The sequence below is a fragment of the Acanthamoeba castellanii genome (assembly GCF_000313135.1).
Source record: "Acanthamoeba castellanii str. Neff unplaced genomic scaffold scf7180000082935, whole genome shotgun sequence".
Lineage (NCBI taxonomy): Eukaryota > Discosea > Longamoebia > Acanthamoebidae > Acanthamoeba > Acanthamoeba castellanii.
Window position 1 is genome coordinate 1 of NW_004457716.1, and position 11,513 is coordinate 11,513.

General features: G+C 58.5%; 3 protein-coding genes across 3 annotated transcripts; 2 read left to right on the plus strand and 1 right to left on the minus strand.

The window, feature by feature from the left end:
- Nucleotides 1–2,805: 2,805 nt before the first annotated feature.
- On the plus strand, nucleotides 2,806–3,396 carry ACA1_002610 (uncharacterized protein; the record flags this gene model as incomplete). The annotated part of the gene is made up of 4 exons (XM_004357639.1): nucleotides 2,806–2,862; nucleotides 2,924–3,043; nucleotides 3,117–3,306; nucleotides 3,377–3,396. 4 exons carry the CDS (start codon nucleotides 2,806–2,808, stop codon nucleotides 3,394–3,396), a joined length of 387 nt encoding a protein of 128 aa, XP_004357696.1.
- A 317-nt stretch (nucleotides 3,397–3,713) lies between these two features.
- On the plus strand, nucleotides 3,714–6,285 carry ACA1_002620 (Fbox domain containing protein; the record flags this gene model as incomplete). Its single annotated transcript, XM_004357640.1, has 13 exons — nucleotides 3,714–3,763; nucleotides 3,868–4,036; nucleotides 4,133–4,216; nucleotides 4,328–4,435; nucleotides 4,654–4,713; nucleotides 4,781–4,839; nucleotides 4,932–4,998; nucleotides 5,131–5,262; nucleotides 5,388–5,438; nucleotides 5,506–5,590; nucleotides 5,681–5,797; nucleotides 5,866–5,955; nucleotides 6,056–6,285. 13 exons carry the CDS (start codon nucleotides 3,714–3,716, stop codon nucleotides 6,283–6,285), a joined length of 1,302 nt encoding a protein of 433 aa, XP_004357697.1.
- Nucleotides 6,286–6,488: 203 nt separating this feature from the next.
- On the minus strand, nucleotides 6,489–10,291 carry ACA1_002630 (uncharacterized protein; the record flags this gene model as incomplete). The annotated part of the gene is made up of 11 exons (XM_004357641.1): nucleotides 6,489–6,617; nucleotides 6,716–6,836; nucleotides 6,955–7,238; nucleotides 7,334–7,456; nucleotides 7,613–7,726; nucleotides 7,852–7,965; nucleotides 8,064–8,243; nucleotides 8,343–8,607; nucleotides 8,673–9,522; nucleotides 9,617–9,739; nucleotides 9,823–10,291. The coding sequence occupies 11 exons, from the start codon at nucleotides 10,289–10,291 to the stop codon at nucleotides 6,489–6,491; spliced, it is 2,772 nt and encodes a 923-aa protein (XP_004357698.1).
- Between the last annotated feature and the right edge of the window lie 1,222 nt (nucleotides 10,292–11,513).

The window sequence follows — 11,513 nt, forward strand, 5'->3', positions numbered from 1 at the left end:
AGAGATCCGTTGGAGAGAACGCCCAGCACAAAGTCGCACGCCTTCAGCCGCTGAGCGCCGTCCTCTGCGCCGTCGTACATGGCGATGAGCTCCTTCACCTCTGCAGAGGCAAAGAGGCGCTGGTATTCATCACGCACGCCCACCACCAACGCTTCGTTGATCTGCCCCTCGCGCTCCTGATTGACAGTGCGTGTCAGAAACGCACACGCACACAACAGGGGAAGTGCCGACCTTGTCAGCGATGAGGGCATTGAGCTGCTGCTCTCCATCTGGGTGAGTGAGGTACTCGTCCAGGCCCTGGAAAGCAAAAAGAGAGTGGCTGAGCAGAGGACCAAGTGCTACAACAGAGTGCCGTGACTACCTGGCCTCTGGTGATGTATAGTGCCTTGGTCGCATGCAGCAGATTGTTGAAAGATTCCAGGCCCCTGCAGGGTCCCTTCATTTGGTTGGTGCCGCCATTTGAATGGGAATGAGCCGCTACAGAGGAAATGTACCGTAGATGGTAGGCGATTTTGGGGTCGAACTGGAAGTCCAACCCATGCTTGCGGAAGGCGTCAGTGAAGCACCGATGCATGGCGCGCTCGGAGTCACGAAACACTCCACCCACGTCAAACACCACAGCCTTCACCCGCCTCGCCATCGTCTTTGCTGCAAATTGACCGCAAGATTGGAAAACGAACCAGCGAGCGCACCCACCTCCTGCTGCTATCACTGTTCTATCTGCTTCGAGCAGCTCCAGCGTAACGATAGGGTCCGTGGCCTAATAGAAAGGCGCTTGACTTCGGATCAAGAGATTCGGGGTTCAAGTCCCCGCGGGCTCATATCTCCTTTTTGCCTGATTTTTGGGCAGCACAATGGTGCTTGTCTCGACGGCGTGCTGAGTGTGCGAGTGGCCCGACGTGTATGTACAAGGGGGTGAGCATGTATTTAGGTGGAAGAGGGGCCTATTATGCGTCCTATGTACTTACTGGCCACCGGGCTGCACACGCTTGTTGCGGGCTGTCCGTCCCTTGGGCACTCTCGCCTCGGCCTCTGTGCCAGCCTCCGTCACTTCCTCTTCGCCCGCCTCCTCGAGCTCGCCGCCGTACAGGGGAATGAGCTTGCTCGCGCTGGGCGGAAGCTTGGGCGGCTTGAACCTCCAGCTGGACGCATTGGTACGCCCTTGTTTGTGCCACAATAAGGAGTCAGCATTCGCCAACAGAACCGACGCCATCACCAGCATCAAATGGGTGGGAGCGTACCGGAAATCATGATCTCTTCGGGCCAGTGCGAGGAGGTGTGGCCATGGCGGAAGGCCTCCTGGCGCTTGCCGATGAGGTCGGGAGTGAGCCGCGACATCGGGGTCATGCACACGTAGGCCACCAGCCGGCGCGGCGGGAGAACCGATCCGTCCTTGGGTAGCGGGTGCGCGGTGGTGGGCGGTGCGTTGCAGTGAATCACCCGGCTGTCCCAGAGGACCATGTCGCCGGCCTGCGCGCACACCTTAACGGGGCTCAGGCCCGCCTGCTTGATCTCGTTCTGCCACGGGCTCTCCTGCAACCAGAGAAAACAAAAGAAGAAGAATGAGTCATACACAATTACTCAACGCCGTCAGTAGTGGGCAACATCATGAGCACTTACCGGACCAAACTTCTCGAGCTTGATGAAGTCACGATAGCTGTTGCCGAGGTGAGGGTGGTTGCGGAAGATGTCATTGAACACCTTGTGCGAGCCGGGCACCACCACCAACCCGCCGTCGGTCTCGCCGGCATCGTAGTAGTTCACGAAGCCCTGTACGCAGACCTTGTCAGGCTTGGTCGTGCCGTTCTGATCCAGGTGGAACCAGCCCGTCTTGGTGAGCCACTTCTCGTTGTACTCGAACGGCCTGAACATGCAGAACCCGTCGTAGCTCGTAGCCAACTGTTCGTCCACACCACTCATCAAGTCAACACAAGAGAACCAACCTATATAACGGCCTGCCTTGCTCGACGTACGTCTGGAGTCTGCCAGATGGTGCTGTAGATGGTCTGCACCGTGGCCAGACCACGGTTGAACCACAGGAAGGCACTATGGCCCACGCCCTCAGACACGATGATGCCCTTGCCGTACGCATCGGGCCAACCTGCTCAGGTTCAACATTAAAATGAACGTCGTGAAACACTAAATGAGTGTGCGTACCCGCGTTCCAGGTACTGGGATCGTTGCGCTTGATGCTAGCGTTGGGCAGGCTCTCCATGAAGTCCCAGGCCAGCTTGCGCCCCTCCTCAAGCTACATCCAAGACAAGTGTTATTGTAAAGGAAAAGAGAAGGGGGGGGGAAACAGTCGCAGTAGAGGGAGGGGAGTGGATACCTGATCAGGGGCGACCACGTCCTTGAAGACGGCGTATCCGTGCTCTTCAAGGAAGGCGTAGCCCGCGGGATCATCAACTGCGAATCTGGGGGGCGCATACGGCGCTACTCGCGGCGCCTGCCCAGGCACTGGTCTGCCTCTGTTCCCTCCTCTACCTCCATTGCCTCTCCGCATCTTCTTCTTGTAATGTGATGTGTTGTGTGTTGTGTTTGTTCCCCCAAAAGCCAGCTCGCGGGCTGCTGCTATTTGAACCCACTGCACGTCGTTCTGAGAAGAAGCCCAGCAAGAAAGGGGATTCAGCGAAGGTACATTTTCTTTTTTTCTTTTTTGCTTCCACCGTTTTTCTGGCGAAACGATCCTCTGACGTTACCCATTGGCTCAAACTTTGAGAAGCGCCCGAGCCCACGTGGCACTTTTCCGAGGAAGCGTTATTTACCCAAGTGCGCAAGCCCCACAACTACTGTGGCCACGCGAACATGGAAAGGCTGAACACCTTGACGAAGTGGGGTTTCTGCCTTCTTGTCATCCAGATTGTACGTCAACTGGATTATAGATGAAGGGCAAATGTTGTGCTGACCTTACCCCCACTTTCAGCTTCCCTCATTGCCTTGGAGCATTTTGTCCGTTCCTGCCTACATACGCCATGGGAATCTCTTCATGGTCCTTGTTGGCTTTCTGGGTGTGTGGTTTCAGGACCTGCGCCTGCTTGTACCGGTAGGTTGTCTCCACCTTTTTCTACAATCAGATGCTTAATGATGCACTACAACTGCTTTCTGGTACCTTGCAGCACTTCATCTACTTGGTCGTGGGCTTTCTCAACTTGGTATCGCTCATGGCCTTTGGCTCTTTCCTTGCCTTCGCCCTCGATCCTGGCCAGCGTAGTGTGCTTCTTGGATTCATTGTCATGGGCATCACTCTGGCTCCAGGCTTCCTCCTCTGGAAGCAACTACTCCTCATCCAGGGCATCCACGGCAAGAGTACCTCTTCACCTCCATTCGGCCTAACGGTGATTGTTGCAGCTTACAAAAAAGGTTTCTCCCCACATAGGGAGACAAGATCGCCCATGAGAACAATGGCCTGGTCAAAGGCGCGGTGTAGGTGAGGTTGTCTGATCACTAGGCAGGAGAGCACCAAGGTGGCGGTCAATAAAGGCGTTTCATTTGTGGTCACGCGTGGGGTGTAAAAGGTTTGGAGGCGAGGGCACTTGGTCACTTGGCCGCTCCATCCATCGTCACGGCGATGATCATCGCCGTGTTGATCCCAGCCCTGGAGGACACCAATCGGGCAGGTTGTAGCGGAGGTATTAGGTTGTTTTTTTTTCTTTTTCAATTTCCGTTCGCCTCTGAACTGAATTTGCTCAGCTGGGCGACGGAAACGGGAGAAGATGGACTTCACCGCTGTGCTGCCATTCGAGCTCTCCATATGCATCTTTGAGTACGAGTCTCTCATCATTTCTTTTCCTCCTTTGCGCCAGCGAAAGTAGTCTCGTATTTATTGTTATGATTAATGAATTATTAATAATAACAATATGGGGGTAGGCACTTGACGGAAGTGGACCTGGAGAGTGCCGGGCTCGTCAGTCGCGAGTGGCGGCGAGCAGCCACCGAGCCGTCGCTGTGGCGCGGCATTTTCTGCCGCGTGGCCCGTGTCGACCGCCCGTCGCGCACCGACCACGCCGACTGGCGCCGCGACGCCCTCCTCCAGCCCGTACGCCCTCCCCCACCCACCTCCAACTGCTGCCGTTGCCGGCTGGCCGGCCGAGCGTTGCATGTGCTGACGTCACCGGTTGCTATGCGGGTCCAGGCGTTGTTCGCGCGGCTCAAGGAGAAGGTCATGGCCAAGGACATCCACTCCTTCTCCTCGCTCATCAAGCACGGCGCACTCGAGGTATGGCCGCCGCACACCACCACCACACCATCATCATCACCTTCACTTCATTCATCATCAACTCCACTCAACTCACGCGTGCGTGCGCACACGCACACGCACGCGAGCTAGGTCAATGCGCGGGACGCGGACGGATGCACGCTGGCGCACCACGTCATCTTGTGCAGTACGCAGCAGGCCGATTCACACTCGGGGAGCGTCATCACCCGACAAGCCATGGTACGCGGGACAGGGACACGGACCCCTACCTCAGCCAGCGGCGCCCACTAACTTGAAGTCGGGACAACGTCGCGCGTGTGCGGTGGTGCGGTGCGTGTGCGGTGGTGCGTGTGCGGTGGTGCGGTGGTGCGTGTGCGGTGGTGCGGTGGTGCGTGTGCGTGTGCGGTGGTGCGTGTGCGGTGGTGCGTGTGCGGCGGTGCGTGCTTGTGTTATGACAGCTGAACCTGTTGATCGAGCACAACGCTGATCTGAGCATTCGGGCCAACGATGGGCAGACGGTAATTTCACGCCCCACGACACCCGCCCACTTCTTGCTTCTTGTGTGTGCTAACCTCGCGACTCCAGCCGCTCCACCTCTCCGTTGCGGGACTTAACCTCTCGCTGACCGAACTGCTCGTCAACAAGTACGTTGCAAGCGAACCGATGGCCAGACATTCATTCATTCATTCACGATAATACCGATCACTAACTGCGAGTGTGTGGCTGCTTGCGCCAGGGGTGCCTCGACGGCCATTTTTGACAATGAGGGCGTATCTCCCAGCGCACTGGCCACCAAGTTGAACGTACGCGCTCTCTCTGTGCGTGCGTGCGTGCGTGCGTGCTGTCTGCGGGCCAGCGCGCATTGTCGGACTGGGACTGACGGGGGCGGCTCGTGTTAATTATTTATCATTAATGACCCCCTTCCCGAACGGCAGCTGCAATCGTTCATCAAATTCTTCGAGAGCAAGTGCCCCAACGCCATGCTCTGCCAAGCGGTGAAGGAATGCAACTTCGAGCTGGTTCGCAAGCTGGTCCAAGATGGCTACGACCTCAGCGAGAAGGACCAGGTGACACCCCCATCACCCCCATTTCTCTTCAGCGCGCATGCACGCACGCGCCACCGCACACGCACACGCAGCACACGCACACGCACGACACTGACATAACAATCGCACTTTATTTTTTTGTATAGAACTGGAAAACGCCGCTGCACTGGGCTGCAGAGAAGATGAGCCCCGACACGGTACGAGCTATCATTCCCGCGCGGCTCGGACGTTGAGGCGTGACATTGCCCGGCCCACTCCTTTCAGGTGCGCCTGCTCCTGGACTACGGGGCGGACATAGGCGCGAAGAACAAGGACGGCCAGACTCCGCCCCACTATGCGGCTTACATGGGTACCCACCTACCATGCGCGCGCCTTCGCTCGCCCTACGCGGCTGTTTGGAGGTGTCTCACATGAGGCGCATTGCTTCTTTCATTTCCAGGGTCGCTTCCGGTCATGCAGGTGATGATCGAGAAAACCGGCGATCACTCCCTGGTGCACTGGACCAACAAGCACATGGAGACGGTCTTTGCCTACGCCTGCCACTGGGGCCATGTTGGTACGGCGAAGAGAGTGTGTGCCATGCGTGAGTGCGGGTGGTGATGAACCAACCGCCTTCCGCTGCAGAGCTGGCCAAGTACATGCTCGGGATTGGGGCTGACCCAACGTCGGTCGACTCCTGGCTCAACACGCCCGTGTTCCACGCGGCTCTCTCTGGTGAGTGAGGCCCACGCCTGCCCTCTTCTCTTTTTTTTTGTCGTCGTCGTCGTCACCCCTCTTCTCACCCTTTGCCTTGGGTGAACGGTGCTGCGCGCAGGCTGCGTGGAGCTGATGGAGACTCTGCTGGCCGACGAGCGGACCCACCCGCTGGTGGCCACTGCCAACTGCGATGGGGATACGCCCTACGGCTACACCAAGGAGAACGGCAACAGTGCCATGCTGGCCCTCTTCCACGAGCGCTGCCCCCAGCACTGCCCCGCGCCTTCATCAGAAGAGACCGAAGCCATCACCACCAGCCTCGACCACGGCCTCCTGCTCGACGCTTGATGTGTCACAACAGTTGTGTTGTAGTTTTTGAAAGAATTGTATTTCTGTTGATTGGTATTTTACAATCTCAAGCCTATGCCTCCCCCCCCTCACTGCCTCGTCGATGATGAAGATCATCATTCGCGCCTCACACTTTCCTCTCTCCATCCAACGCGCACAAAAAAAAAAATAAGGAAGACCGCACACGCACACACGGGCTCTCTCTAGCTCTTGGAACCGCGCGACGAGGCGAGAACCGATGGCGCCGCGGTGAGCTGGCGGCTGAGTTCCTCCGCGCGGATGGCTGCCGCGTAGCGCATCAGCTGCAGACACATCACCACCGGACTCGGCACCTGGGCGAGCGCACAAACAAAATACCAACAACATGTAAGCGTTGTGTGCGGCGGCGGCGGCATGATGATTGATTTGTTGTGGTGGTTGATTGTTTTACCTCGCCTTCCATGATCCACTCCCCGCTGCCGTACTTGGAGGCCAAGAAGTGGCGCGTCCACTTCCACGTCAACAGCGGGTTGCTGGTCTGGAACTCCTTCTCCGCCGGCAGCCAGAAATACCTAAGCGGTGGGGGGGCAGCCATTGCCCTGTCCATCAGCACCTTACACGACACACACGACACACGACACACACGACACACACGACACGCACACGAGTATTTGAAAAAGCGTGGAGTACCGAATGACGGGGTCTTCGGAGAGGTAGTCGCCGCGGTACCACGAGAGCCAGACGCCGTTCCATCGGCCGGTCCCGAGGGAGGACCCGCAGTCGTCCTCGCTGGCGCCCTTGGCGCGGAGCGGCTGCAGCACCTCGCCGTCCCAGGCGTAGGCCAGCCGGCGGCCGTTGAGTGGCTCCGCCCGCTCCAGCGTGCCGTTGGCAAAGTAGGACCACTCCTCCTCGTACGACGACTTGATCACTCCTCCTTTATACACGTTCTTGCCTACGTACTGCAACAGCTCGCTCTGGTGTGTGTCATGTGCGTCGGTGTGTGTCGTGTCGTGAGCGAGTGGCGCGAGTGAAGCACATGAATGGGGGCGGGGTTGGGGGTGGAACGTACTCGGAACTGGGCGTTCAAGTGGGTCGAGTAGTTGGGCATGCAGAGTCCGTCGAGGGCCAACGCCCATGCGGCCATGGTCTCCTTGCTGGCGGCTTCGATTTCGATCTCCTCGTCCTCCACGGTCTGCAAGCCGTTGAGAATAGAGTGAGAAGGCCCTTGTGTGTCGTGTGTGTGGTGTGTGTGTGTGTCGTGTGTGTGTGTGTCGTGTGTGTGTGTGTGTTGTGTGTCCTTTGTGTTTGGCCCGACAACAATAACCCAGGGAAGTTCGGCAGTGCGTACCAGCACGCAGAAGCTCTGCGGTTTGATCTTCGTGGCGGTCTTATTCACATAGGACGGAGATATGGTCTTGGTATTGCGCAAGTCGTGCACCTTCACGGGCTTGTCGTCTTTGCACTGTGCAGCGAGAAAGGCGATTCGCGTTATTGGTTTGTCTCCGGGTCCACACGACGCACACACGACACACACGACACGCGCACACACACACGCACACACGCACAGTCGAGGAATGCGGGACTGACCTTGGATCTGTTCTTCGGGAAGACGAGCAGGTTGGACCGCTGCAGCACGAGTGTTCGGTTCTTTGCCCCGGCGCTGCCTATTCGGCACTTCATCGGCTCCATCATGTACTCCACCTATATGAAATGCGCCGTTGATAGGCCCGCGTTCATTATTACTTGCGTGCCCTGTAGACGCGCTGTTGCGGGTGCATGCGCGGGAGCGGGAGCGGTACCTGAACGTCGGTGCCCGAAGGGAATTCGAACGGGTTGGGCCGAGGCGACGGAGTGGGGAGGGGGTTGTCGCCAAACTGGGCCGCCACGAGCGTCGCGTCGATGGACGAATCCGACATCGTGGACTTGAGCGGCAAGTGCACCGACGAGTTGTCCCGCGGGGCCTCTCCCGTTTCATGAAACTGCACACGCACGCGAGGATCAAGAGCGGGTCTCAGGCTGAGCGCACACGACGCACACGACGCACACGACACAACGATCAAGACGAAAGTCGCGCGTACGTTTTGCACAGCGTAGAAGGCCTGGTAGAAGTGGGGCAGGCGCTTGGAGCTGAGGGTGTTGACCCGGTTCTTGATTTTGAGCAGCTTCTTGAGCAGGATGTTTACGGCCACGTGGATGGGGTTCTGCACGGACTTGTCGACCTTGGAGGCGCTCAGGTCCCGCCCCGACGCGCTGCGCTGACTGCGATGGCCCAGCTTGAGACCATCGAGAATCACGAGTGTGCCGTTGACGTATCGCGTGATGTCCACCACTCGCAGCTCGCCTCTATAATCATCGACCAAGAAGATGAGTGTTTTTCGTGTGTGTGTGTGTTCCAAGCATGGACGTACGCGATGGCAAAGGGAGTGGACACGACAACTGCCCATCGAGTGACGGTCTTCATGAGATTCTCCACGCACGCGAGGATGAACTTTCGCAGCCGGGCGTTGTACTCGACGGTCGCCGCGTCCAGCATGCACTCCTCCTCGACCTCCGCGACCTCCTCGTCCGAATCCAGCTGGCCGTCGTTGTCCTGCTCCTCCTCCGTCTTGCTGTCCTTGTTGTCCTCCTCCTCGCTCTCCTCCCGCTCCCGATTCCCGCAGCCCACCCGCCGACGACCACTGCCGCCGCCGCGCTTTCGCTGGTCCTCACTACTGGACACGCCGTTCTCACGCACCTTGAGCGACATACGCCGCGACTTGGCGCCGCTGCCGCTGCCGCCGCCGTTCATATTCGACGAGTGGTCACGTGGCGTGGTGTAGCTCGTCGTCGAGTCTTCGTCGTCGTCGTCGTCGTCGATGGGGCTGGACGTGGTCCGCGATTCCCGCCCGGGCGTGATGCCCCCGCTGCTGGTGAGAAAGCTCGAGTCGTCGTCCTCCCCGCCGCCGTTCGACTCTTCGTCGTGCCTTCGCTCCTTTCGCGCGCCGCCGCCGGCGTCAGCTCCCTTGGAGATCCGTACGCTGGTCGGTCGGCTGCTCCTCCGGTCGCTCGTCGGCGAGTCCTTCGCCTGGTGCTGGTCGTCACCCCCGTCCTTGGCTCGCTCGCCGCGAGGCCGTTCGCGCTTGTCCCGGCCGCTGTCCGGCCGGCTCTTGGTGGTCGACGCCGCCGAGGCGCCTCGCTTGCTGTCAGCTGATCCCTCGTCCCCCGCCGGTTCCGCCTCCTCCCGTCGCGAGCTGCGATTCCCTCCCGGAGACGCGGGGCCTTCGATGGCAACAGCTTAGGCTCAGTCAGCACTCACAGACACACACCGTGAACGACACACACGGCACACACGATACAGCGAGGGTGCACGTACGATCATCGTCATCCTTTCGTTCCCTCTTCGTGACCCGCAGTGTTGTTATTGCTCCCGATTGTGTCGTGGCGCGTCTTCTCGCGGGCCGCGTTGGTGAGGCCTCGCCCAACGCCTTCTTACGGTCTGCAACCCACCCGAGTAAGCGTGGGAAGGGATTATAGCGACGGTAAGAAGGGGGGGGGAGGGAGAGAGATTTGGGGACAAACCTGCTTTGTCTTCCTGGCAGAGCTTGTTGAGGTCGCGATTAGATTTGGACTGCTTGCTTCCTCCCGATTTGCTGTCCTTGGCTGAGGCATCTTTTTCCACATTGGTGCGGATGCTCCCCGTGCTCAGCGTCTTCTTCAAATCTTGCGAGTTCCGTTCGCGCCGATTTTTACCCGCATTAGATTGGACCTCCTCATCGTTCGCCTCCTCATCTCGCTCGTGTCGCGACGTGCTCTCCCTCGCGCTGTGGCTCCCCTCCTTACTCAGCTTCACATTGGGGCTGCTCATCCTCTGGCCTCCCCCTCCGCCCGTCGGGCTTCGCGGGTCGGCCGTGTAGGAGCGCTTGCGGACATCCAGTCGCGCGCTCTGGCTGCGGTCGCGCCTTTCGGTCGGCTGGCGCCGCCGGACCGGCTCCGTCTTGCCCCCCGCTGCAGCCGCGACGCCCACCGCCCCGGCCGGGCTGGCGTCCATGCTCCGCCGTCGTGCTCCGCTCCCAACCTCGCCCTCCTCTACACTCTCCTTGTTGCTGTTGCTGCCACTGCTTCTTGTTTCCTTCTTCCCTCCGGCGGCCGCCTTGCTCGCAGCTCCTGGTGCCTTCCCGGCTGGCTGAGATTGGGCGGCAGGCCGGAGAGGAAAGCCGATCACCAGATCGTCGTCGCTGTCATCGTCTTCTTCCTCCTCCAAGGGGGTCGGTGTCTCTCTCGTCGGATGGGGGCTCTTGGACTTGGTGGCCGGGCTATGCTGGAGTTGAGGGGCGAGTGACGACGATGATCGCGTGCTCTTCTTCAGCGGGTTCTCGGAAGATGATGGAGCCGCAGGAGCCGCTCTGTTGTGGTGCCCATCATCGCCGCCCACGGTGATCTTGGCCCCCTTTGCTCGGGGCTCGCGGCTATCGGAAGAAGCTCGAGAACTAGGCTTAGAAGAACCGGTAGGCCGCTTGGACGTTTCGGTTACTGCCGGGGGTGATGTTGATAGCGCTGAAGTGGAAGATGGAGAGAGTGGGGCAGATGGTGTGGTGGAGGAGGACGATCTGGGGGACGATGTTGACTTGAGCTTAGTCGACGTTGAGTGCTGCCTTTTCGTCGAGCCATTCTTATCTTGACCTCCGCTTTCCTCTGCTGCCATGTCCAGTTCCTTCTTCAAGTTCACGCTCTTCCTCAACATCGCTTTGGGTTTCTCCTTCACGTCTTGTTCCATGTTTTGTTATCCAGGCTCCAGCAAACCTTCTATGATCTTTCGCTCACTCACAACCAGCAGGTGAGCAAAGGGGCCTGTAACGAAGATCAAACTACGAACCAAAGATATTCTAGATTTTGAGTACCGACCATTCGTCAGTGCTTTCTCTTTAGGAAACGCGCCCAAAAAAGGAAGTACCCGTTGCTATCAACAGCATTTGCGAAAATAGTTTCAAAAAACAATTCAGAACATTTCGAACACGCCAAGAAAAAGCAGGGCCAAGGCGAACAGGACGCTGCCACAAGAGAATCGGACGAGGGGGATGATGACGACGGCGATGATGAAAGACGTAGTTTATTGTTGTGCACGTGTATGTACTTGATTGCTGTGTGGGTCTATACAAACTGGACAGGGTAGCGAGAGGAGTGCTGAAGGAGGGTGATCAAACTATAAACAAACAATAACAGTGTGGATGATGGAGTGGGAGAATACTAAACACTATAGACAAGACGACCTG